Raw genomic sequence first — 27644 nt, 5'->3', positions numbered from 1 at the left:
GCAGCCACAACAACTCTGTTGTTTATTATCTTTTTAACAAAGAAGATAAGGGCAGCCCCACCCCCTATCTGCAGGCTAAAAAGTAAACTTTATTTATTTATTTATTTATTTATTTATTGAGATAGAGTCTCACTGTATCGCCTAGGCTGGAGTGCAGTGGCACAATCTTGGCTCACTTCAACCTCTGTCTCCCGGGGTCAAGCCATTTGCCTCAGCCTCCTGAGTAGCTGGGATTACAGGCACCCAGGCGCTCACTACCACGCCCAGCTAATTTTTGTATTTTTAGTAGAGACAGGGTTTCACCATGTTGGCCAGGCTGGTTTCAAACTCCTGACCTCAAGTGATCTGCCCACCTCGGCCTACCAAGGTGCTGGGATTACAGGCATGAACCACTGTGCCCGGCTGTAAACTTTACCTTTTGCAAAGTTTTTTTCAGATATATCTCTATGGGGTGTATGTTCTTTTTCCGTTTTATAGATGAGAAGATAGACAGTAAGCCAGAATAGAGGCTTCTTCATACAGCCAGGAGAGGAAGAGCTGGATTTAACTCATGCCTGCTAGATCCTTCTAGAGCTGGGCTCTTTCTGCTCTACCGTGTGTGCCTTGGAAGCCCCTTCTGTCATTACATGTTCTGCTGTGCATCTCACCTATTCCCCCAGCTGCCCTGTCAGACGCTGCTGCATGTGTGAAATAACCTAACACCTTTCGTTTTCCTTAAAGCAGGGTCCTTGGCTGAGGTCAGTAAGAAACGCTGGGGCTTTTTACTTAAAGTGAAACCACCAGCAGCTGGGAAGCTGGTGTTGCAAGGTGGTACAGAAAACCATTCAGCCTAGTTACTAGCTAAACTCACCTCGGTGGAGCCCTCCTGGTGCCATGTGGTTTTTATTTCATGTTATTTCATTTGGTTTGCATGACAACTCAATGATAAGCATCACTGCTTGTACAGAGGAGGCAACAGCAAAGAGAAGGAATGCAACGTGCCCGGTTCCTGTGCACCCCTGGGGAGTACAAGCCAGGATTTGAACCAGGGTCTTTGTACTCCAGAACTCCCTACAAAGGGAGGCTTTCTCCTCTTCCCAGGTGAGCTCCAGTCTGCAGAACTCAGCCAGGATGCATATGCTCAGAGAAGCCTTTCTTCCCCTTGCTGGGGAGGAGCCCCAGTGTGGACTCTGTTGCACTCCTGATGTGGATGGAGATGTGGATTTCCACGTATCATATGCCGGCCTGGACAGGGCCTGCCCTCCCTCCCAGACTCGGAGCTGTCTGAGGGCAGGACTGTGTCTGTCTCTGCAGTGTGGCATCCCTAGCGCTTAGCGTGGGGTTCTGTGACTGCGTGGTTGACTGAATGACTGAAAGTCAGAAAAGAGGGTGGGATATGTGTGGGAAGGTGCCCAAGCCTTCTGTCTGTTTGCTCGCTTGAATATGTCTTGAGCTTCCAGAGAGAAATTTTTGTTAAGCTTATTGTCAGGTGTGGTGCCCCTTGAGGCCATGTGTGGGAATTGGGGAAAAAGCCATGTTCCTGGTGTCAGGGGTGGGAGGACCTTCCAGGGGTGCAGGGAGCCTGAGAGAGACAGAGAATCAGTAGTGGGAGGAGGAAGGAAATGGGAGCTTGAAGAACAGGGCATGGCCTGGCCAGCAAAGGGGTCAGGGGTGTAAAGCGGGGAGTGAGAGGAAGCTATGAAATGTCTGGAGGGGCCAAAAATCCCCAAGGGTGTGCCAGAAGGTGATGGGTAGGCAGGGAGGGCCAAGGGAGGGTGGCTAGAGTGGGGTGCCAGCCTTTGAGGCTGACTCCAGGAGACTTGATGTGTGGGGGGTGGTTTGCAGGGGATGGGAGTGGAGGGATGGGCGGTGGGGGTGGGGTGGACCTGGGAAAACCCGAGGTGATGCTGGGAAGGGGGTGGGGTTGTGCAAAGATGAAGCCTCATTTCTGTGGCTGGGTTATCTCACTTTCTTCAAGCAGGAAACTCAGCCACTGAGCCCCACCATGCAAGAGTGCATGGCCTGAGGTCTGCTGACCACAGCCTACTTTGAGAATAAAGTGCTTTAGTCACTATGAGCCGTTGGCAAAAATTTGAACCCTTGCAGATAAAGCCCTCCTTGACCATCATTTGCCCATCTCCTTCTCACTGGTAGTGCCTGTTGTCAGCAAGTTGGTGGAAATCTTTTGGTACCCTTTCTCACACCTTTACACACACACGTGCGCACCTACAAATAGGCACATTCCTTCTTAGCCGAATCCAGTACTTTCCTGAAAACACACTGGAGAGGAACATTTTTGGATTGCAGTATATTACATCATATTACACAGAGACAAGTGCTGATGTGTTACCAACTGATTGAAACACCCCAGCCAGTTTCCTTAGTATCACTTAACAACCTTAAGTACCTAAAATCAGCCCACCGATATTTTTTGCATGAATACAAAGCATCTACAGCAACAAATACCCAATTTTTGGGTGCTTCAGTGAACTCATTACTAAGCATGTTTGCAAAAAGTACATAGGATACTATATGGCAATGGTTCTGAATTATGATATTATTCTATCCTCCAACTACCTTGTACTGTAATGGAAAAAACAATGAAATGATCTGTTTAAAATACTAAAGATTCCTTTAAATTGGACTCTAGTTGGTAGTTTGCTTGTCAGAAGCAAATGCTAGGATGAAAGAAGAACTCAATAAAATGGGCAGGATGCCAGGTTTGATGTGCCATTCGTTGTGCATCTAACTGCTTCTCTTCCATTGCAGACAGACACGCCTTTCCTTTCCTTTTCTGTTTCCGTTTCCATTTCTGTTTCCTTTTCCTTTTCGTTTTTCTTTTCTTTTTTTTCTTTTTTTTCAGAAGGCATCTTGCTCTGTGGCCCAGGCGGGAGTGCAGTGGTGTGACCTCGGCTCACTGCAAGCTCTGCCTCCCGGGTTCACACCGTTCTCCTGCCTCAGCCTCCCGAGTAGCTGGGACTACAGGTGCCCGCCACCACACTGGGCTAATTTTTTTTTTTGTATTTTTAGTAGAGACGGGGTTTCACATGTTACCCAAGATGGTCTCGATCTCCTGACCTCATGATCTGCCCGCCTCGGCCTCCCAAAGTGCTGGGATTACAGGCATGAGCCACCGCGCCCGGCCACCTTTTCGTTTTTCTTTTCCTTTGTTTTCTTTCTTCTTTCGGATGGAGTTTCACTCTTGTTGCCCAGGCTGGAGTGCAGTGGTGTGATCTTGGCTCACTGCTACGTCTGTACCCCCACAATGGGTTCAAGTGATTCTCCTGCCTCAGACTCCCTAGTAGCTGGGATTACAGGCACATGCCCCCATGCCCAGCTAATTTTTGTATTTTTAGTAGAGACAGGGTTTTGCCACATTGGCCAGGCCGGTCTGAAACTCCTGACTTCAAGTGATCTGCCCGCCTGTGCCTCCCAAATTGCTGGGATTACAGGCTTGAGGCACTGTGCCTGGCCCACACCTTCACTGTTTTCATTGGCACCTAGGTGCTCATGAACCTGGTACAGCAGGTCTGTGATCTGCATGGTGCATTTCACATTAAAGAGTTAATAACTTATAGTAGACTTTCAGATAGTGAGAATTTGCATAGTGATGGACACCTGTATATAATATGTGCATGTGCACATGGGCATGTATGTGTGTACACACATGGATGTATACATCTAGTCTCCTATTTACGTAGGTCGTCAAGGAGTTTTTGTCATGTCGGTACATAAGGATCTGCCTCTTTAATGTTCGCAGCAAATAAATCGAGACACCGTGTTCTTTATTTCTTTTTTTTTTTTTTCTGAGACAGGGTCTTGCTCTCTTGCCAGGCTGGTGTGCAGTGTTGTGATTACAGCTCATTGCAGCCTCAAACTCCTGAGCTCAAGCAATCCTCCCGCCTCAACTTCTCTAGTAGCTGAGAGTACTGGTGTGCACCAGCACACTTGGCTAACTGGGTTTATTTTTTCTATTATTTTTGTAGAGATGAGGTATTGCTTTGTTGCCCAGGTTGGTCTTGAACTCTCTGGTTTCAAATGATCTCCTGCCTCAACCTCCCAAAGTGCTGGGATTATAGGCATGAGCCAGTGTTCCCTGTCCCATGTTATTTTTTATGCCTTATTTGTGTCCAGCTTGATTCAGTTGCTAACAAGTACAGAGAAGTTTCTACATCTTTGTTTTTTTCCCTCTACATCTTTGTTTTGCCAGGTACAATTTTAATTGACAAACACACATGTACAGACACGCACTCATTTAATCCCCACAAGAGCACTGTGTGGTAAGTATCACTATCAGTCCTGTTGTTCACATGAAGAAGCAGAGGCACAGAGAATTGAAGTCACTGTCCAAAGCTATCTGCTATAAGTTGGGGAGCTGGGACTCCAGGCCCAGGTGAGCTGGTTCCAGAGTCTGTCCACCTCATCAGTAGCCACACTGCTCCTCATGACTTGGGTAGCTCTTGGGAACATGAATTTGCAGCCCCTGCACTAGAATCTTGTTCCCAGCCTCGGGTCAGAAAGGTGGCATGGATGCACTAGGTTGAGCACATTGGGCCTGACCGCTCTTCTTGCAGCTCTGCACCCCTGTGGGTAGTGGGATCATCATTCACCAAGATGCCCCTGCCTGATGTAAGATCAAGGGATGGGGATGTCAACAAAAATGCCCACCGACCCCCTCAGACTTTGCTGATTACCAGATAGAAAACCACAGAGAGAGCTGCATATTCTTATATGGCTTCTTAGAGTCACTTGCTTGGCTATGAGTCATGGTTCAAATGCTGGCTCTTCCACTTGTGACTGGTGACCGTGGCCAAGATACTTCACTTCTCCACATCTCAGTTTCCTCATTTATAAAACAGGGGCAGTCATGGTACCTGCCTCATAGTGTTCTTGTGAGGAATGATGAGTTAATATAGAGGATGCTGTTGTGCCCCACTCAGCTCCCATTACCAGGCTTGAGGGCCATTTCCCAACTGCTAGGAGTGTTGGGTGTTGTGGCTCACAGGTGCCAGTTCTTCAAGGCACTGCTCTCACTAGAAGAAAGCTGCATCACCTAGGAGGTTGTAGTGGCTGTAAGCCAAGCCAATGACTGACTGGCAGGGAGGACAAGAAGGACTGGCCTCCCTTCTTTCAGGAGGACCTACTTCTCTGGTGTGATTCATGCTCCAGACATCCCCCCCGCCACTCCCTATACAGTCAGGGTGAAGCGCATCCCAAAGTGGGACCACAGCCTTGTTTAACTTTATTTTCCTCCACATCCCACTCCTGCACTCCCCTAGTAAACACTTGAGGAATCCCTGACTCAGGCTCACCTTCCAGGGAACCAACCTATTATAACATGCAAAACATTAGCACTCTGCCTAACACAGAGTGCTCTGTAAGAGTTTTGCTATATGGCATTTATTTTTATCCTCAAGGATGAGGCTACTGTATCTCTAAGACCCTTGAGGGCCAGGATCAAGTACATCCAGGAGAACGTCTGGCTTATGGCTAATGCTTAAAAGGATCATGAGTAGATAATGCATGTTCACGGATAGGAAGACTCAGTATTTTCAAGATATCAGTTCTTCCTGGCTTCATCTATAGATTCAACACAATCTCAACCAAAATCTAATAGAGATACAAGAAAAGTTTTTTTTTCCATTCACATTCAATACAGCACAAAACACTTCACCTCAGAGAAAGGAAAAACCAAGGTGTGTTTTTTTTCTTTCTCTTCCCTCTTTCCTCTGTACTCAACACTTTTGACACCAGATGTGTATGGTTTTTTTCCCCCACACATCAAGCAAACAGTTCTCCATTGGACACCAGTTTGGTGTCCTCTAGTTCAATTCAATTCTGATACTATCTACCTGGAGCTAGAATCAGATTCCACAGGTTGAGAGCTCAGTCCGTCAAGACTCTCTCCCACTTCAGATGCCAGTCACAAGCCCAAGTTGTGGCTTATGCTTTTGACTGACTGCCTATAAATTGAGGTTCCAATAACCTACTCCTTGGGTTTGATTAATTTGCTAGAGTGGCTGACAGAACTAAGGGAAACATGTATACCAGTTTATTAAAATGATATTACAAAAGATAAAGATGATCAGCCTGATAGAAGAGATGCATAGGGCAAGGTATATGGGAGGGGAATAGGGTTCCCATGTTCTTTCTGGGCATGCCACCTGCCAGAAACTTCCATGTGTTTAGCAACCAAGAAGCTCTCTAAGCCCTGTCATCTTGGGTTTTTATGATAGCCTCATTACAAAGGCGTGATTGATTAAATCATTGGCCATTGGTGACCAACTCCATCTTTATCCCCTCTCTTCTTCCTGGAGGTTGGGGGTAGGGCTGAAAGTTCCAACCTTCTAATCACATGATTGGTTCCTCTGGCAGCCAACCTTCATCCTGAGGTATCTAGGAGCCCCCAGCCATACAAAAAGATACTTATCACTGGAGATTCCAAGGGTGTTAGGAGTTGTGTACCAGAAAATGAGATTGGAGACCAAATACATACAGTCAGTCCTCTGTATTTGCGGATTCTGCATCTGTGGATTTAAGCTATGGTCGATTGAAAATATTTGAAAAAATTGCATCTTACTGAACATGGACAAACTTTTTTGTTGTCATTATTCCCTGAGCAATACAGTATAATTACTTATGTAACATTTACATTGTAGTAGGTATTAAAAGTAATCTAGGGATTTCAGGTATATGGAGGGATGTGCATAGGCTATATGCAAATACTCTGCCATTTTTTATCAGAGGCTTGAGCATCTATTTGGATTTTGGTATCTGTGGAAGGTCCTGGAACCAATCCCCAACAGTCACCGAGGGATGACTGTATATCTTATTAAAAGTCACAATATTACAAAATCCCAGCAAGTTATTCTGTGGGTATTGACAAAGTGATTCCAAAGTTTATATGGAAAGGTGGAAGATACAGAGTAGCAAACACAGTATTGTAGAGCGAAATCAGAGAACTGCAAGACTTACTCTAATGTTCCAGTTATCAGTACAGGTGATGTTGCCAGAAGAATAGACAGATTCGTAGAACAGAATCAAGAGCCCAGAAATAGACCCACACAAATATCATCAACTGATCTTTGACAAAGGGGCAAAGGCCACTCAGTGGAGAAAGGATAATCATTTCAGAAGTGTGATGAATAAGCCAATACTTGTCTTGGGAAGAAGCAAGAGAGGGGTGTTCAGGATGATAAAGTCCTGGTTGATGAAGGCAGATGCCTGCAGCTCTTTCCTGGGGCAGAGCTGGCGTCAAAGGGTGTTTGTTTGGGCTGAAGTGGAAGCGGGTGTGCAGATGTGCAGGGCTGCTTGTATCGTTGGAAAGGCTGTTAGCATTTCATTCTTTCTTTCTTACCATGTTCTGTGTCTCTGCCTTTGTACATGCATGTTTGCATTTCTCTCCCTCCTTGTGTGGGTAGCCTGTCGTTTTCTGTACCTGGTCTCTCTATCCCTCTCTGTCTCCCTTGGTCTCCGTCATCTCCTCCTCTGTCCTTCTTCCTCTCTGTCCCCTGCTCCGCCCTGTCACCAGTAGTTTGATCCCTCTTGATGTCCCCATCTCTCTCTGTCCCTTTCCTCTTTCCAAGAACTACTTATTGGGCCCTGCTGTGTGCCAGCCGTTCTGATAGGGGTGGAGCATAGTGGTGAGGAAGGGTGCACAATCCCTGCATGTATGGAGCTTACAGTCTAGGAAAGGAGGGCTGTGGATCCACAGATGCCATCTAATAAATATTTGCCTCTGTTGAGTGCTGTGGAAGAGAGGTGCTTGGTGTAGATCATAGCAGGCATTGGGAGGTTTTCTGAGTTTGATCCGATTGAGCTGAGACTGGAAGGGAGAGCTTGGTGTTAACTAGACTAAGAACGTTTTTGGTGGTGCCAGCAGCACCGCTAATGTCCTATGGTAGGAATGAGTGTGACCTATGAGAGATGCTCAGAGGGGTCTGTGTGGGTGGCGCATGGGGAGCTAGGGCCGGGAGGCAGTTGGTTAGGCCATGCGGGGTTGGAGGAGTCGTCACAGGGCTGTGGTTCTTAGTCCTAACAGCAATGGGATGCCACGGGAAGGCTTGATCCCAAGGAGTGGCACGAGCCTGTTTGTATTTCATAAGGTGACTGTGGGGATAAGGTACTGCTATAAGGAGACAAGTCAGGAAGGTGCCTCCATAGACAAGAGATAATGGTGGCTTGGATTGTGGTGTTGGCCATGGAAATGGATAGATGTTGACAGATTCCAGAGCAATTTCAGAAGTAGAATTGTTAAAATGTGGCTATTGCTGGAAGACAATGTTACATTGTCTAAAAAAGTTTTTCTTTAGTTATGTATAATTTTGCTGTAAGGACAGATGCTCACCATAGGCCAGTTCAAAGATTCCCTCTTGGCTGGTGGTGGTGGCTCACACGTGTAATCTCTGTACTTGGAAGGCCAAGGCAGGTGGATCAGCTGAGGTCAGGAGTTCGAGAGAAGCCTGACCGATATGGTGAAACCCTGTGTCTACTAGAAATACACACACAAACACACACACATTATCCAGGTGTGGTGGTGGGTGCCTGTAATCCCAGCTACTCGGGAGGCTGAGGCAGGAGAGTCGCTTGAACCCAGGAGGTGGAGGTTGCAGTGAGCCGAGATTGTGCCACTGCACTCCAGCCTGGGCAACAAGAGCGAAACTCTGTCTCAACAAAAACCAAAAAACAAAATTCCCTCTCGAAGACATTTTAGCAGGAAAGAGAATTGTTAGACTAGACAGGAAAAGAAAAGAATGTTTGCTTAAAGTCACTAGACTTTCACTGGCAGTCACCTGGGTGGGTGAATAACTAACTTTGGAAAACAAACCTTAATACCTTTCAAGTTTTTAGATAATTACTAAAGCAGTTACATCAGTCATGTTGATTTCCTCTAAAAATGAATTCCAGTGCCTAGTGTCTCTAAAAAGTCAAAGGCACAAGAGAAAACAAAAGTAAACAAGGAGACTCCTTAGGTTTGAAGATGTAATGACATAACCAGGTAAGATGTGTGCATTTTATTTGTCTTCAAGTCTACTGTAAAAAGTTTGGAGAAAACTGGGGAAATTTAAATACAGGCAAGGTGTTAGGTCGTGTTAAGTAATTATCATCAGTTTTGTTAGATGTAAGGTTTTATGGTTCTATAAGAAAATGTGCTCCTTTTTTTGAGATAAATTAAGTATTTTGGGGTGCAACATCATGAAGTCTATAAAAGTATCAAGCTTCCCCCAAATAAATGAAGCAAATAAATAAAATAAATTTCAGTGCACGGAAAGGATCTTTTTGTTTGTTTGTTTTTGAGGAGTGAAGATAAAGAGAAGAGATAAGGAAGACTCAGGTTTCTGGTTTGGGTGAAGAGTGGCGACATGTCCATCTTTTACTGAGCATGCGTTCTTGGGCTGTCACTGTGATAGAAACTCACATGAGGTCAAAAGAGTTTTCCCGGATAAGGCTTTATTGGAGCTTATGCCCAGGCATAAGAGAAGCAGCACGAGAGAGAGAGAGAGAATTCTCTGCCTGGCTCCCCGAAGACAGTCAGGAGAGGAATTTTAAAGGGGCTAAAGTAGGCAGTGAGTGATATTTAAGCATGTAGAGGCGGGGAACTTCTGGCACCTGCACAGTATAACAGGATAGAGAGCCTCTTCCTGTGTTGCATATCTCATTGGCGTGTTAAATCCCCACCCCTGGGCATGATGTTTACTATTATAATGCAGCTAAGGTGGAGGACTGGTGATTCTTCAGATCTCCCGCACATGCGGCCAATAGGGTTAACTCCCTTGAGTAAGATTTAAGACGGGAGCCGCTTATTTTAGTTTCCTCCAGATCTGCAATCAGTGGGAATGGCCCTTTGAACAAGATTTATAGCGCAAGGTCTGCGTGGGGTCCCCACTAGTTATGGGCCCCCCCAGCCAGCTTGTAGTAGAAGTCCTCACTGGGATGTGAGGGGGGATGAGTCGTATCTCTACTCTCTCTCACCTTCATCCCAAATACTCTACCCAACAAGGTTTAGAGATACCACCTCCCTAATAATAGGGCCACCCATAATTGAGAAGTGATTTTAGTAACTTTTTATTTTGAAATAATTTTAGACTCGTGGACGTGGCAAAAATAGTACAGTGTCTGTGAACCTTTCATTTAGCTGCTCCACTGATAACATCTTTCATCACCATAGTTATCAAAACCTGGACATGGACGCTGGTGCAGTGCTATTAATGAAACTGCAGATCTTAATTGGTTTTCACCATTTTTTACATACACTCAATTTTCTTGTTATTTTGCATTTGTTTTGATGTGTAGTTCTACGAAATCTTGTCACATATATAGGTGGGTATGTCTACCACCAGACATGTACAGGGTGTAGATGACATGCTGTTTTTTTAGTCTTTTCACATGGTCTTTTTGTTGTTGTTCTTGTTGAGACAAAGTCTCACTGGCACCCAGGCTGGAGTGCAGTGGCGTGATCTCAGCTCCCTGCAACCTCTGCCTCCTGAGTTCAAGCGATTCTTCTGCCTCATACTCCCAAGTAGCTGGGACAACTGGCATGTGCCACCAAGCCCAGCTAATTTTTGTATTCTTAGTAGAGATGGGGTTTCACCTTGTTGGCCAGGCTGGTCTCAAATTCCTGACCTCAAGTGATCTGCCCCCCTCGGCCTGCCATAGTGCTGGGATTACAGGCTTGGGCCACCGTGCCTGGCTTGTTTTCACATGGCTTTTGCCCACTGAGCTGTTTCTAATTGAGCTAGACCCATGGTAAGAACTCAGAAAGCTTTGAGCACATCCCATCCCCTCTCCTCTAACTTTATTCTCTGCTCTCCTCCTCTAGCTCCCATCGTTGCCTGTGAATGGCCACGAACCTTTCCTGCTGTTTCACTATGACTCTAAGATGCCTTTGCTCACCTCTGGGGACTTCGTTCTGTCCTCTTCCTTAATTCCAGGCCAGAGCCACCTCTTCTTGCTGCAAAGCTGAGATCTCCTTTCTCACTCTTGTCTCCAGGAGTGCTGGAGTTCAAAGGTACACCAGGGTTTGATAACACTTTCTTCCGTGGTAGACAAGGTGGTCCCTGCTACTCCGAGACTCATGTTTTACCAGCCTGAGAGCAGCAGTGGAGGGGACATCTTACCAGTAGTCCTGGCCAAATAAGTCCCAGGAAGATGCTGATGGTGCAGCTGGGCCATGTGTCTGTCCCTGAACCAGTCACTGAGCCAGGGCACTTGGGTCATTCCCAGTCCCCTGCTGTCCCCTTCAGCTTATGGTTGAAGGTGGTGGGGGTGAATCAGCTCTATCTAAAGCACATGGAATGGGTGCATCCCATGAAAAGATGTTTGTTGTTTTTGTTTTTCAGAAGAAAGGGAAAAAGAGACTGGCTGAGCTTGTTGAGCTTGTGTCTCTGTGCCAGCCCAGAATTCACTGGTCATCTTGTAGGGGGAATGGGGAGTCAGCTTTGAGTCAGTCAGGTTGCCATCCTGGCCCGGTAGGTTTTGACCAGGAGTGGGTGGAGTCACATGGCAGCAGAAGTTGCAGAAAGGAAGGATTTCTTATTTGTTTCTGTTATCTATTGCTGTACAACAAACTATCCCAGTGTTTAGTGGCTTAAGACAACAATCATTTTATTTATTGCATATATTTCTACAATCTGGGCATGGGTGGGGACTGGGAGAGCTTGTCTGTGTTCCACATGTTGTCAGCTGGGGCAGCTCATTGGGGTCGGAGGATCCACTTCTAAGATGATCTAGTGCTCTGTGGCTGTTGGCTGGGGACTCAGCTGGGCTGTTGGCTGAGGGCGTTGATTCTTCTTCCATGGCCTCTCTATGCGGCTAACTTGGGCTTCTTACAGCATGGTGGTCTCTAGGTAGTCTGACTTCTTACACAGAGGCTGGCTTCCCCCAGAGCCCAAAATGGAAGGTACCAGGCCTTCTTAAGGATTAGGCCCCAGGCCAGGCCCTCTGGCTCACGCCTGTAATCCTAGCACTTTGGGAGGCTGAGGCAGGCAGATCACTTGAGGTCAGGAGTTGAAGACCAGCTTGGCCAATATGGTGAAACCCCATCTCTACTAAGAATAGAAAAATTAGCCGGGCATGGAGGCGCATGCCCGTAATCCCAGCTACTCTGGAGTCTGAGGCAGGAGAATTGCTTGAACCCAGGAGGCAGAGGTTGCAGTGAGCTGAGATCATGCCACTGCACTCCAGGCTGGGTGACAGAGCGACATCCTGTTTCAAAAAAAAAAAAAAGGATCAGACCCTGAACTGGCACAGCATCATTTGTGCTGGCTATATAAGGCATAAATACTGGAGGCCGTGGCACATTGGTAACAGTCCATTACTGTGGACTGTTACCAGAGTAATAGTTTACCACTCTCTTCCCATAGGCCCTGTGATATCTAGAACCTGTGTGACCATCCCCAGTGCTGGAGTTGGCCTCTTATTATTATTTTTAATTTGAAGCCGTTATTCAGTGCCTTCATTTTCTCTTGCCCCTTCAACTGAGCCACAGAGCATTTGTAGCTTTTCGGACTCAAGGGAAAAGGTCATCAAGGTCAAGGTCAACTGGATGGTTGGAACTTTTAGGCTGCCTAGAGTGATCTCTAATGAGCATCAATTTAGTCTCTTGTTTTTTTTTTTCGGTAGAATAGTCTGTGCTTATTTCCTCAAATCTGAGTTGCATTACAAAAATTAATTGTCCTAGTTTAAAACGTGTCTGAGAAACAGGGTGAGTGGAAACCCCAAACTCTTCATACTCCAGGGGTTTGTGGGGTAGCAGCAAATGCCCGGGTAGGTTCTTGGCCCTTTGTCCATTTCCAGAAGGAGGGGGCACTGAGTCCAGGTGCAGAGATAGCTTTGCGGGATCCTCTTGGGAAGGAAGGAGGCAGGCTGTGCCTGGGCTGCAGGTGCGCGGCTGCATTCTCAGGTGGAGTGAACTCCCGCTTCTAATTGGCTCATGTTAATGTCATTTTAGTGGATATCATGGAAATAAAAGAAATCCGCCCAGGGAAGAACTCCAAAGATTTCGAGCGAGCAAAAGCAGTTCGCCAGAAAGAAGACTGCTGCTTCACCATCCTGTATGGCACTCAGTTCGTCCTCAGCACGCTCAGCTTGGCAGGTGGGTGCATGTTTCTGTGCCTTTCTCCTTCCCTGTGCCTTAGTCTCTTCCTGAAGAAGTTGGCTAATAGCAGAATGCTCACCCCTGCCTGCTCACTGATGTGTATTTGGGATCATGGTTTTGAATCCCAGCCCTGCCCCTTTCTAGCTGTGTGTCTTTAGGTGAGTGACTTAATCTCTCTGAGCTGCAGTTTGCTCAGCTGTGAAATGGGGAGAATAATAATGCCTATCTCATGGCGGTATTGTGAGGAGTATGTTAAGTGTCTCTCTAGCTCATGCTGAGAGCTGAATAAGTGATGATTAGGTAGTTTTAACACTGAAGGCCAGGCTATGTTGGATGAAAAATGTAGGCTGGGCTCATCCCTGTAATCCCAGCACTTTGGGAGGCTGAGGTGGGCAGATCGCTTGAGGTCAGGAGTTTGAGACCAGCATGGCCAACATGGTGAAACCCTGTCTCTACTAAAAATACAAAAACTAGCTGGGTGTGGTGGTGCGCACCTGTAGTCCCAGCTATTTGAAAGGGTGAGGCACAAGAATTGCTTGAACAAGTCAGCCAAGATTGCGTCACTGCCGTACAGTCTGGGCAACAGAGCAAGACTCCGTCTCAAAAAAAAAAAAAAAAAAAAAAAAAACCAGAAAAATGTAACCTGTTTTCCTCCAGCAGGATGTAGCTCAGCAAATCCGATTGATCTGAAGGAACTGTCCTGAGATCTTCTATTGCACACACATGCACTTTCCTCACTTTACTCAGGGGCAGAAGCTTGTAGCTACTTTCAAGTTCAGTCCTAGAATTTATTGACTTAGAAGTATATGTAGATTAATTAAGAAAATAAATACGATTAAAATAGACCAAAGTGGAGGCAGCTCTCAAAGTTGAGCAATATAGGGACATTTACTTTAGGGTCAGATAACTTATTAGTTTCTCATTCATTCTTTTACTACATGTCTTTTGAGCCTATACTCTCTGTTAAGTTGTGTACATGCCAGTGAGCTAGGAAGATGAATGGGACTTGGTGCTGCCTTTAAGAAGCTCTCAGTCTACTTGGGGAGACAGATGTGTGCAGTGGGATAAGACCTAGTGCAAGCATGATACAGTGTGCTGTGAATGTTTAATTCCAGGGAAGCTTGGCAGAGAAGGTGACTTTTACATTAGGTTTTGAGGCTTCAGTAGGAGTTTGGAGGAAAGAGAGGGAGGGTGCTCCAGGGAAAGGCTGTGGTGTGTGCCTGGGCTTGGAGGAGGGAAATAGTATGTCGGATGTAGGAAATGAGGAGCGAATGTCTGATTGATGATATGGAGGGTGAGTTGGTAGAGATGGGGTAGGAGGGCAAGTCCCATGGCGGTGAAGCTTCACACCTCTTGTCTCCTTAGCCCCACCTGCAGGATGAGTCCTGTCCCCCTGTTCTTAACTTGGTAAGGAGACCAGAAGAGCCCGGGGCTTGGAAGCCAGGATGTGAACTTTGATATATATCCCACTCTGGGTCCCTCTTCCGGAACCCTAAATTCAAGGTCAGCACAGTGATGGTCAAGATTTTGATTCACATTCCATCTTCTCACTTACTGGCTCTGAGACAAAGTCAGCCCTTCAGAGCCTCAGTTTCCTCCGCATCTATTTGGGAAGATGAGAGCAGCAGTCTCTGCCATGGGTGTACGGACTGCTAAAGTACCTGGTGCTTAAGGAGAGGCTTCATAGTTCCATGAGGTGTTTGCACTGTTAGCTTCATTTTACAGGTGAGATGAGGCACAGAGTAGGGTTAAGTAACCTCCTGAATGTCACACAGCCCTGAAGTGGTGCAGTGGGACTTGAGCTATGATCTTCCTTTTGCCATATGCCAAGCTCTTAACCACTCCCCACTGCTGCTTATTAGCAAGGGTAATAGCAACCATGGGTATTAGCAAGCCATACTCTCCTGGGTATTAGCAAGCTCTACTTGCTGTCCCTCTGTGCCATCTTGATTAGAAGCAGGGGAGATACTGACAGCTGCTTAGGGTTGTGGTGCAGATTATTCTAGATCCTGCATTTTATCAGTTAGCATAGGGTTAAAAGCTAATACTCTTTAATGAAACAAAATCTAAATCCCTAAGCCAGTGGTACTCATCCATGGGAAGCTGAATACTGCCCTCCCACGATGCCCATGTCCTAATCCTGGGAACCTGTGAATATATTAATCTCTGTGGAAAAGGAGACTTTGCAGGTATGGTTAAATTGAGGATCTTGAGATGGGAAATATCCTGGACAATCTGGGTGTCCAGTGGAATCACAAGGGTTCTTAGATACATGGGAAGGTCATTCTCAGAGAAAGAGATGTGAGGATGGAAACAAAGGTCAGCAGATGAGAGGCCATGAACTAAGGAATGTAGGCAGCCTCCAGAAGCTAGGAAAGGTGAGGAAACAGATTCTTCCCAAGAGCTTTCAGAAGGAATCCAGAGATCTCATGCAACCGCTCTATTTTAGACTTTTGGCCTCTCTAATGGTCTGAAAATAAATCTGTATTACTTTAAGCCACTAAGTTTGTGGTCATTTGTTATAGCAGCAGAGGAGGCGGATCACTCAACCTTTGATACACTTTGGCACCAGGCAGGTGTTTCCACCTGTTGATGTCTCCCTCATCCCTCTCTTTTGGGTTAATTACTTTAGGGTGGGACCTAAGTATTGGGGTTTTGAAAAGCCCTCAAGTGAATCTCCTGAACAGCTGGGGTTGGGAAACTCTGCTCTGGAGTTGGACACCTGGGTTTGAATTCCTCAGCTTTTTCATCCCTGGAGTCAGTGTGCTGCCAGGGTAAGAGAATGGATTATTGTTTAAAATCTGTGTCTTCCACTGTCTCAGTGTGCTCTGGCTACTATAACAAAATGTTGTAGACTGGGGGTTTAAACAACAGGCATTTATTTTCTCATAGTTCTGGGGACTGGGAAGTCTGAGATCAAGATGCTGGATGGTTGAGTTCTGGTGAGGGCTCTCTTCCTGACTTGCAGGCAGCCGCCTTCTTGTTGTGTGCTCACATGGCTTTTCTTCAGGGTGTGCATGGACAGAGAGGGAGGTCTAGTCTCTCTTTCTCTTCTCTAAAAGGGCGTTAATCCTCTCATGGAGGCGCCACCCTCATTACTTCATGTAAACCTAAATACCTCACAAAGGCCCTACCTCAGGGGTTAGAGATTCAACATATGAATTCGGAAGGAATGCAAATATTCAGTCTGTAATGGCTGCTAGGAGCTGTGTGGCCTTGGACACATCACTGAACCTGTCTTAGGTTCAGTGGTTTCTCCAAGTGTTAAATGGGAATATAATAGTACTTCCCTTGTGGGATCAATATAGGAAAAACACTTAGAACAATGTCTAGTATATATATATAGTTAGTGCTCAAATGATGTTAACAATATCATAGCGATAGTTCCCACCACTCCCTCCATTATTAGCTGATCCCATTTGGCACAGGAAATAACCCACTTGTCATCCCTGTGGTACAAAGCTCATCATGAATGTGTGGCCCCATCTCAGACAAAAAGCAGGTCCTAGAGCCATGAAGGTGTGAAGGGGATGCTTTCTTTGCCTCCTGCAAAACTAGAAACCAGCATAGGCTTCTCCCGTCGTTGTGATCTGTATGGGGCCGGGCTTTGTAAGCAGACATCTTCCCAGGAATTAACACAGCATTTCTGTTCCCTTTCTCCACTCCAGCTGACTCTAAAGAAGATGCAGTTAATTGGCTCTCTGGCTTGAAAATCTTACACCAAGAAGCAATGAATGCGTCCACACCCACCATTATCGAGAGGTAGTTGGCTTTTGCCTGTTTATTTGCATAGTCGCTGATTCCTTTATTCTGCTGCCTTTAGCCAACATGGGCTACAGGAAAAAAAAAAAAAAGGGACATGGGTTTTTTGAGGCTCACTGAGTGTCTTGTATGCAATGGGTGCCTAGGAGCAGTGTAAGCTTTACAGTTTTTCAAATAAGAGCATTTCCCTGTGCTAGTTTTCAGCCTTGGCCTATTGGAGTGAGTGGTGCATTGGAGTCGAGATAGAAACATTCCTGGGGTATGTGTTGGGGAAAACAGGGCTTCCTTCCTAAAGGATTTAATAAGAGATTCAGTGGACTGATCAGAGGACAGACACAAGGTCTGGAATTTTCCACCTATCACTCCCTCCTGGGTTGATGAAGACCTCAAGATTGTCTCTTCCGTGTCATGGAAGTCTGGATGGGCAATGGGGTGTGAGTTATTTTCCTTCCACTAAATCAAAGTCCTCTACTTTGTACTATTTTTCTTTCTAGGTTTTTGGGGATTAATGACTATCATCAGAAGGAATTGTCAATGTAAAGAAACCTGGCCGTTTTGAGTTGAAATCTTGGCTTATATAGGCCTTTTCCATTCCTAGAAGGAAACTGCTTCCCAAGCTGTCCTTGTTAGAAAGTTGGAAGACTCCTCCTTTTGGTTCCAGTTCCTTTTGTGCACATCCCTTAGGACTCACTTAGACTTGTGCTATTTTCTAATTTTCTCTTTCTTTCTTTCTTTTGTCTCAAATTTCTTTCCAGTTGGCTGAGAAAGCAGATATATTCTGTGGATCAAACCAGAAGAAACAGGTAAGAGTCATTCAGTTTTCTTCTGATCACTTTTGGATTTCGATCTTCATTCTCTCTTTAAACTTTCCAAGGGTGTGGGAGCATGACTTGCGGGGGGCAAGGTCCTCACTGCGTCCAATGTGATCTGCAGATGCCATGTTGGGTCCTGGGGTTGAGGGTGACAAAATCGTCCTCCTGGAGGGAGCCTCTATTCCGCGGGAAGTTCAAGTCCAGCCTCAGAGATGATCTCTGCCATGGGGCATTCGGACCTCATCACAAATATTTGAGCACCTTTAATATCCTGGGAATACAGCAGTAACCACAGTCCTGATGGCACCAGCCCATGCTTTGTGACAGGAGAGAGATTGACCGTGAAGAAGTAAACTAGGTGGTTCTTTTTTTTATTTGAGACGGAGTCTCGCTCTGTTGCCCAGGCTGGAGTGCAGTGGCAGGATCTCGGCTCACTGCAAGCACTGCCTCCTGGGTTCACACCATTCTCCTGCCTCAGCTTCCCAAGTAGCTGGAACTACAGGCACCCGCCACCACACCTGGCTAATTTGTTTGTATTTTTAGTAGAGATAGGGTTTCACCGTGTTCAGCAGGATGGTGTTGAACTCCTGACCTTGTGATCTGCCCACCTTGGCCTCCTAAAGTCCTGGGATTACAGGCATGAGCCACTGTGCCTGGCCACCAGGTGGTTCTAAGGCCTGGTAGAGATGTGTTGGGTGATGTGATAACGTGTATTCAGTTTACTTGACTTTTTCACTTAAAAGTACGTCTTGGAGAAGCTCCCTATCAGTCCTGCACAAAGCTCTATGACAGACTATTATTATTATTTTTTAGAGGCAGGGTCTCTCTCTGTTGCCCAGACTGGAGTGCAGTGGCACAATCATAGCTCGCTGCAGCCATAAACTCCTGGGCTCCAACGATCCTCCTGCCTCAGCCTCCTAAGTAGCTGGGAACTACAGGTGTGTTTCACTATGCCTGGCTTATTTATTAGTATTATTATTTTTTTTTGGAAAGGTGAAGTCTTACCCAGACATTTTTTAAAAAAAAGCAAATGCGGTTTTGGTTTCTCCTTAGATTAATGCATTGTCATTTCAGAAATCATTTCCGTGTTGATGCACAGAAAGCTGCTCCCAATCCTTTATTATTATTGTGATTAATGCTGCTATGGAAACCTTTGGGTCTATCTTTCTGTAAACTCATTTGTGGTGGCTGTGAGTAGGATAAATTCTCAGAAACGAATACAGCAGCACAATGTTTGCTGGTCTAATAGTTTGATAGCGAGAGGTAGCAATTTGTATAATATTTGTACCAGTGGGGCAAGAGGGCACCCTTTCTTGATGATTTATTGTGCCATTAGACTTTGATCTTTGTTTATCTGCAACCGAGGCAACCAAGTGTTTTTGCTTAAACTTGCTTTCTTTATGGGTGAGGTTGAGCATTTTTAATTCATTATGTTTTTGAGGTATGATTCAGCTCTTAGTAATGTAATGATAAAAACTACCATTTGGCCACGTGCGGTGGTGTACATCTATATTTCCAGCACTTTGGGAGGCAGAGGCAGGCAGATTGTCTGAGCTCAGGAGTTCGAGACCAGCCTGGGCAACACAGTAAAACCCTGTCTCTACTAAAATACAAAAAATTAGCCGGGCATGGTAGCACGCTCCTGTAGTCCCAGCTACTCAGGAGGCTGAGGCAGGAGAATTGCTTGAACCCGGGAGGTGGAGGTTGCGGTGAGCCGAGATCACGCCACTGTACTCCAGCCTGGGTGACAGAGCAAGACTCTGTCTCAAAAAAACAAAACAAAACCAAACAAACAAAAAACAACAAAAAAACCCACCATCGCAACAAAAAACCAAAAAAAACCAAACCAAAAACTAAAACAAAAAAACCCCTACCATTTATTGAACAGCCATGTATTCGGCATGCCAGGGATTGCATTGAGCTCTTCAGTCCTTGTCTCGTGTTAGCCTCACACGAGACACCTTATTTTTTTGGTAAAATATTCCTTTCATTCATTCTTGGTTTATTTATGTCATTATCCTATGTGGATATGTCATTATCCCATGTAGATATGTCATGATCCTAGTTAATTTCCAATAACTAAACTCTATCAGCTCTCTTATTTTGTTCCTGAAAATCTTTCCATCTTGAAGGTGACTTCATGTCTGGTCAATGTCCTCTGTTACTTGTTGGCTTCAGGGTTTGGGTGAGCTTCCCTGGTTGCTTCACATGCCCGATGGGAGAATTTGGAACTCTTAACCAGGAACTGGTTAAAAGTCTAGTAATGTTAGGTCAGCCATTAGCTCCCTCCATGTTTTTCTGTCTACCTGCCTTTCTCTCCCTCCTCTTATTCTCATCGAACATGCCCTGTCTGCTCCCCCATGCTGGGCCACCCTCTAGTGTTACTGAGGTGGATTAAATGAGGTCCTTGTGTTGGAAGATTTGGTACACACTGGTCTCTTTCAGCCTCGGAGGTGATGCCTCCTCTGAGTTTTCTTTCTCCGTGGCTTATGATGATTCATAGCTGAGATTGGCACAGGGCTGAGAGAGGGAGCCACCCTCAGTGCCTCTCTCCACACGGTGCTGGTATGGTGTGGCCAATCTGGCTCTGAAGTGGGCTTTTCATCTGTGAGGTCAAGAAATGGATACCACCCTCTTGCTCAGGAGGGATTCTGGCAAGTCCTGCACAGAGATCCATCTTCCCATCAGCTGGTCCAGGACCCTCTGCGGAGAGAACCTTTTCTGTTTCTGGACTGAGTTCACCCCTGCGTGCTCACTGGCATCCTCTCCTCCACCTCCCTCCCAGTGGGTAGAGCCCTGCTGTCTGTCAACATGTGGAAAATCCCACCTTTCCCGTGGTTCTGGGAAGCCTGGAGGGAGCTTTGCAAAAGAAACTTTGACCAAGGTGCCAATGAAAGAGCAACTAACTTCTGTCCTGCCAATTTCCCTCCCTTTCCTGTCACCCATGAGACTAATCGTGTTTCCTGAAGGAAAACAAAGGAGCCATAGAAGCAGAGGAAAGACTGAAGGCGAGAGGGGGCAGGCTCAGGGCTGGCCCAGCCCGGGCAATGGATAAGTCTTAGGTGTTTTGCTTGGCCCAAGCACCCTGTTTCATTTTTTGACTTTTCTAGAGGCAAATGGTAGCAGCGGGCATTTGTTTACAGCCTGCTTTGCAGCCATGGCTGTAATAAGCACTTTACATCCCTAGGATACGCTCTCGGCTGACGGGTGAGCTGGGTGCTCTCAGACCCATTTTCTGTGTGAGGACACTGAGGCCCAGAGAGGTTAAGTGACTTGAATAAAGCAGCCCAGGTTGTCAGGGGTGGCACCAGGGTTTGCAGACTTACTGTCCCCACTGGTGTCGCTTTTCCTTTTTTTTTTTTTAATGTACTATTGGCCAAACACGGTGACTGATACCTGTAATCCTAACACTTTGGGAGGCCAAGGCAGGTGGATCGCCTGAGCTCTGGAGTTGGAGACCAGCCTGGGCAACATGGCAAAACCCCATCTGTACAAAAAGTACAATAAAGTTAGCTGGGTGTAGTGGTGCACATTTGTAGTCCTGCTGCTTGAGAGGCTGAGGTGGGAGGATCATCTGAGCCCAGGGAGGTCGAGGCTGCAGTGAGCCATGATTGTGACACTGAGCTCCAGCCTGGGCAACAGAGTGAGATCCCGTCTGAGAAACAAAAACAAAAACAAAACAAAACCAAAAACAACGAAAACAAAAAAAACTGTGCTGTTGAGAGCTGGGGGAAATGCAGAAATCTTCCCTTCCCCACCCTGACCAATCACCTTATGATTTAAAAAAATTAAAAACAAATGTTAAAATTTGTTTTATTGTGGTAACAACAATGAAACATAGAACAACATTGATCATTTTAACCGTTCTTAGATATGTACTTCTGTGGGATGAAGTATATCATGTTGTCGTGCTGCCGTCACCACCATCCATCTCCAGAACTTTTTCATCTTCTCAAACTGTGACTCTGCAGCCATTAAGCAGTAACTCCCCATTGGTTCTCTCTTTAGCCCCTGGAAACCACCACTCTACTGTCTGTCTCTCTGGATTGGATTGCTCCAGGTACCTCATATAAGTGGACTAATGCAATATTCGTCCTTTTGTATCTGGCTTATTTCACTTAGTGTAATGTCTCCAGGTTTCATCTGTGTTGTAGCATGTGTTAGAATCTTCTTCCTTTTTAAGGCTGAATAATATCCATTGTACAGATAGATCACATTTTGTTTATCTACTTGTCCATCAATGGACACTTGAGTTGCTTCCACCTTTTGGCAATTGTGAATAGTGCTGCTGTGAACATGGGTGTACAAATCTGTTTGAGTCTCTGCTTTAAATTCCTTTGTGTATATAACCAGAAGCTGAATTGCTGGATAAAATGGTAATTCTGTTTATTTTGTGGGATTGCTATACTGTTTTCTGTAGCAGCTACACCTTCCCAAGGCAATGCACAGGTTTCTGTTTTCTTCATATCCTCACACTTACTTCCTTTCCCTCCTCTGCCCTTGGCCGCTTGGCATATAACATTGGATTTGCATAAGCGGAATGTGCACTTCCCTTTGTCCTTTAGCCCTGGCAGGGACAGAGGAAATACTCTACTGGGAGGTGGCAAAGGGCGAGGGGGTTGCAGGTGGAAGGCAGGTGGGTGGGTCCATTTATCTCCTTCAACGTGAATGCAAATAGGCTTCCTATTTGAGACTCCAGAATGTTAGAGTCGCCTGAGGAGCTTTAGCAGAGCCACACCAGTAGCGATTCGGATTTTGGCCTCTGGCATTGGAAATTTTTAAAATAAGATTCTGCTGTAAAGGTGGGGTTGAAGATTAGGGCTGTCTAGAGAGCAATTTTCAAATTTGAGCAGGCACCGGAATCCCCTGGAGGATTTGTGAACGTGGAGGCTGCTGGGCTCCACCTGCCAGTGGCTGATTGAGTAGGTGGTGGGCAGGGCTCAAGAATTTGCATTTCAACGAATCCCCAGGTGATGTAGATGCTGCTGGTCTGGGAGCTACGTAGAGAAGCAGAACTCCGGGGCTGCGCTGTCCAGCAGGGCACCCCCTCACCACAGGTGACCATTTCAACAAAACAAAACAAAATAAAATAAAATACTTAGCTCCTCAGTGGAATAGCTGCATTTCAGGGGCTCAGCAGCCCTGTGTGGCTAGCAGCTAGCACCTCAGACAGCACAGATGTCTCCATCATTGTCGAAAGTTCTGTCAGATAGTGCTGAGGTTTGAATCTCAGATCTCACACTAACTCATTGTGTGAACTGGGGTACATGATTTAATTTCTGTGGGCCTCAGTTTCCTCATGTGTAAAAGATAAAATAATAGTTCCCGCCTCTCAGAGCAGATGTGAGGGTTCAGAAGTTAGTATGTGAAGGGTGCGTGGACCGTGCCTGGCTCATGGTGAACACTTGACCAATGTTTCTTATTGCCATTGTTGCTGCAAAAGAGCTGGGGGCAGTCGAGGTGCCGGCCCAGCCTCAGGGTGTCTGCTAATGTCACGGGGCTGCCATCTTTAATCGTTTGGTGATGGCTGCCTGGGTGCAGGAGTTGAAGAACCCCGGGGGCCCCCCAGGCTGAGCAGGGAGGACACTGTGATTGTTCAGTGCTGTTCGCCATGGGAGAGAGAGGGGCTGTTGGTAACTCATTCAGGGAATAGTTGCTGTCCTTTCCCAAAGGGATTCCCTTGTTTCCTAACCCGCAGCCCTAGGTTAAGCCCCCAGGAAACATGATCTGAGATGCAGGTTTGTGTGCAGGAGGCTTACTGGGGAGTGCAGGGTCATTACCCTGGGGGAAGGAAGGCAGCTGGAACAGGCAGCTGGGGAGTCACAACCATGGCCTGGGCAGACCTGACGGGGAGCTCTGAGCATGGCCTGTGGAGCTGTCCTGAATTGAGACTAGAGGGCCAGGCCTTCGTTCCCATGCGTGGACCGGGTCAGAGCTGGTTGCCTTGGAAGGGGCTTTGACCTGGGTGAGGCACTGTCTCTAGGGAATGGCAGGTTGCAGAGAGGGGTGAAGCTGAGTCGTTGGCTTCCTCCCCTCCCGCGCTGGGGGCTTAGCCTGCCTGTGCTGGTTTCGGTTGGGCCATGCGGCACGACACGCACACACCCAGAGGTGGTAGTGAGGGAGGGGCTCGCCTGGGGGAAATCGGGTGAGGCTGTCCTGGCACTGGGAGACCAAAGAAGCTCTCAGCCTGCAGTGTTTACATTGTAAGGGGAGGCCTTTGGACCAGGTGGGCTCCCATGTCGCAGGTGCTTGGATGCTCATGCCACTGGTTCCTGGGGTTTCTCCACTGGTTCTTGTGCAGCTGCTCTGGCGCCCCAGGCCCCTCAGTCTCTCTGTTCCTGGAGGTGGGATGGTTCCTTTGCCCTGCTGTTGCCTGGGCTCCTGGGGGGCTCTGGCCTCTCCCTTGCTCCCAGGATGAGCTCCACTGGGGCACCAGCGTGATCTGGCTCATCTCCCGGCGACCCCTCTCACTGCTGCTCTGGCAGCGCCTGTTCCCGCTGCTCCTCCACCTTCGTTCTGCCCTGGCCCAGCTGTTGCTTGGACCAGCCCCAGGGCTGAGGCAGAAGGATTCTTGCAAGCCCCTGGGGCAACTTCCCTGCTGGCTGCTCTGCCCCGCCAGCCCCAGCTGGCCCAACAGGGACTTTTTCTGTCCTCAAGCTCTGTCTGTGAAAGCCGTGGGTGCTGTCCCTGCGGTACCAGTAAGTGGGTGGGGAGTATCTTGTCATTTGAAGTCTCTGCTGTTACAGAGGCCATTAGAACCAGAGGAAAAGGCTGGAGGTGGGGACACAGGATGGTCAGAGTCACACTGGACCTTCTCCAGCGCAGTGGCTGGGCAGTGACGTGCTGCCTCCTTCCGCATGCCACAGCAGAAGCTGGGAGGATGGTGCAGGGAAACTGGGCAGTTTTCTCCTGCAAGCTGGGGCAAGCTACCTCTCTTGACCACCCTGTCTTAGCTCTGCTGGACACTTGGCTCTAGCCAGAAGGGTCTGGATCTCATATTCTTTACCCACCCACCCCACTAATTTCACCTCTGCTTGTGTGAGCTACTCACTGGGAGGCAGTCAGATGTGGTCACTATGGGCAGACTGGGTTGGAGTTTGAGGCTAGCACAGATAAGGTACCAAACTCATCGGTGCCTCAGTTTCCTCACCTGGAAGATGGAGATGATCATGGTACCTGCCTTGTAAAATTGTTCAAACATCAAACAGGTGAATATGCATATAAGGCACCACCTAGAACAACACCTGTCACCTGATAAGCACTATTGAAATTTCAGCTTTTGTTACCATTGTTACTGGTTACTGTTGCTGCTGCTCCTTTTGCCTGGGACGTGTTCTCCCATGCTGCCCTCCTTTTTTTTTTTCTTTTTTTTGGAGACAGAGTCTCAGTCTGTCGCCCAGGCTGGAGTGCAGTGGTGCGATCTCGGCTCACTGCAAGCTCGGCTTCCCGAGCTCATGCCATTCTCCTGCCTCAGCTTCCTGAGTAGCTGGGACTACGGGCACCCGCTACCATGAGTGGCTGATGTTTTTTTGTATTTTTAGTAGAGACGGGGTTTCACCGTGTTAGCCAGGATGGTCTCGATCCCCTCACCTCGTAATCTGCTCACCTTGGCCTCCCAAAGTGCTGGGATTATCGGCGTGAGCCACTGCACCTGGCCCTTGCTTCCCGCTTAAGCTGAACCTCACTATGTGGCTTCGAAGAAACACTCATGCAGATTCCTGTGACTGAGCACTGGAATTTGATTCAGATCCAGGCTCTGCTGCCTGCCATCCAGCTCCAAGTGCCGAGTTGTGTACCCCTGTGACACCCCACCTTTGGCTGGTCTGAGGCCTGGGGGTCAACTATGTGTGCTTTGCAGAAGGTAGAATCTGGTGAGCAGTTAGGCAACCTTAACGCCTGGTTGATCCCAGGGCAGCCTGGCACACAGTAGGTGCTCTTGTAGGCCTTGTTACTTCCCATTTCCCCTCTCTGGCCCTTAGTGACCTTGCCTTGCTCTGAACCCCAGTGGCATTAAAAGAAACCTTTATTTTTTTTACTTACTTATTTTTGGGGGTGCAGGGGGTCCCCACGTACCCTACATCCCTCTTTTCTCTTCACAGTGTCAGACTGGAGTCAAGCTCAGCTGGGTCTTTCCCGGCTGATCCTGCCAAGCCTGTTCTGTGGTTGTGGTTCCTCTGGGTGGCAGGTAGAGTCAGTAGGAGTCTTGTTAATCCATTCATGTGTGTCACTAATTAGGTGACAAAGTGTTTGGCTACATGAAGCGTGTGATAGCTACTCCTACTGTTTACCCAAGCGTCATTGAATTTCTTCACTTCGACATTCAGAGTCCTGGGCAGAAAACATATCCTGTCAGCACCTATATTGGGCCTTTGGGATTTCTGTGGCATTTTGTATTGAGATTATCTGGTCATCTGACACCATTTTCTGCCCACACTGAATCTCCTGCAAGACCTTCCTCCATGACCATTCCTGAAGGGTGGAGACCAGCTCTCCTCACTGGGACATCACCTTGTACTGGGGATCTCCAGTGTAGGTGCCTCCTCACTGGGGCATCACGGTACACTATAAATCTCCTGTGTGATCTGTACCCCTGGACATACCTGAAGGGTGGAGACCAGCCCTCCTCATTGGGGCGTCACCCTACGCTGTAAATCTCCTATGTGACCCGTGTCCATGGACATTCCTGAGGGGTGGAGACCAGCCCTCCTCATTGGAGCATCACCCTACCCTGTGAGTCTCCTATGTGACCCATGTCTATGGAAATTCCTTCCGCCTTGCTCATTGAAGTGTCACCCCTACCTTGCCTCAGTGTCTTGTTCCCATTTAGTGGTCCATAAACAACAGTTGACCAGGCTCTCTCATAGAGGGCTGCCTGAGGTGGGAACTGATGGGAGCAGCTAAATCCTGTGCTGTTGAAAACCCTCAAGGTGACAGAGCTGGGTCTCCCTCTTTTGCAGCATCAGTCTCCGAGAGTTGAAGACCATCTTGCCCCTGATCAACTTTAAAGTGAGCAGTGCCAAGTTCCTTAAAGATAAGTTTGTGGTAAGTTTCATGGCTCAGCCTGGGAATTTTATGAATGCAGAGTGACTTAGCCTCTCTCATGAAGCCGTGACTTGCCTTTGAGTTCTGTGGAATAGTGCACAAGAAAATCCTTTGCCTCCAGAGTACATCTTAGTTCAGACAGAGGGATCACAGACATATCTGAGGACCACAGTCTCAATCCTAGCAGAGGATGCAATCAATAAAGACCATGTTTACTGAGCTGTTGGACTTGGAACATCTACCCTCAGACCTGTTTTCCATTAGTCCAGCTTTCCCTATTTCCCTGACCATACTGCAGCCCATTTTTTCCCCTAGTGAAATGAATGCATGTATGTCTTTTGGAAAATATTATGAAAGATTCCTTGTGTAGGGTACCAGGACCGTGGCATTTTGTATGCAAGTCCTGGTAGTGTAGCTGTCAGAGTTGGCTCTTTTTTCTTCTTCTGTTTCTCCAACCATCCATCCTTCCATACATTGTTTAATTTATTTTGTTGCGTAATCAAGTTGTTGGTAGGTCTGGGCAGTAAAGCCACTCCATGACTGATGGGATATAGTAGAGCAGGTGAGGAAGGATGGAGATGATGGGCATCGATTTTTGCTTACAGGGAAATACTCATTCTTCTTAGGAAATGAGAAACCCTCCATCCAAATAGCCCCAGTTGGAGGACTCCAATGCCCATTGTCAATATCAGCTCCATTACAAGGTTACTTAGCAGAAAAAGCTTATTTCATTTTTGTATTAATGAGCTCCTGGAAGAATTATCCCATTTTATTGCTTATCAAGCATCCTTTGACCTGCCCCCAGTATTCCACATTAATCCAAGAATAGAAAAAGAGAAAAGGGTAGGTCAGAAGAGGAGGGAGATGGGAGAAGCATTTACCATTGATTGCTACACAGTCGCCATTTAATTCTTTATCAAGTATTTACTGAACCGGGTGTTTTTCAGGTATGT

At 46.9% G+C, this 27644-nt stretch overlaps 1 protein-coding gene across 4 annotated transcripts in view; it reads left to right on the top strand.

Moving 5' to 3' along the window:
- PLCG2 (phospholipase C gamma 2) overlaps nucleotides 1-27644 on the top strand; it is a 186722-nt gene that overhangs the window by 64368 nt on the left and 94710 nt on the right. For 3 of the 4 annotated variants that reach the window (XM_058440446.1, XM_032156340.2, XM_032156337.2), the window contains 4 exons: nucleotides 12929-13072; nucleotides 16744-16837; nucleotides 17593-17640; nucleotides 26607-26691. In XM_058440446.1, the coding sequence (XP_058296429.1) occupies nucleotides 12929-13072; nucleotides 16744-16837; nucleotides 17593-17640; nucleotides 26607-26691 (371 nt within the window). Of the gene's footprint in view, nucleotides 1-983; nucleotides 1081-12928; nucleotides 13073-16743; nucleotides 16838-17592; nucleotides 17641-26606; nucleotides 26692-27644 lie in introns of those variants that run through there. The other variant, XM_032156341.2, reaches the window with a different exon arrangement.

Source organism: Hylobates moloch, unplaced genomic scaffold (genome assembly GCF_009828535.3).
Source record: "Hylobates moloch isolate HMO894 unplaced genomic scaffold, HMol_V3 SCAFFOLD_6, whole genome shotgun sequence".
Classification (NCBI taxonomy): domain Eukaryota; kingdom Metazoa; phylum Chordata; class Mammalia; order Primates; family Hylobatidae; genus Hylobates; species Hylobates moloch.
Note: the sequence above shows the minus strand (reverse complement) of the source record. Positions and strands in the feature narration are given on the sequence as shown.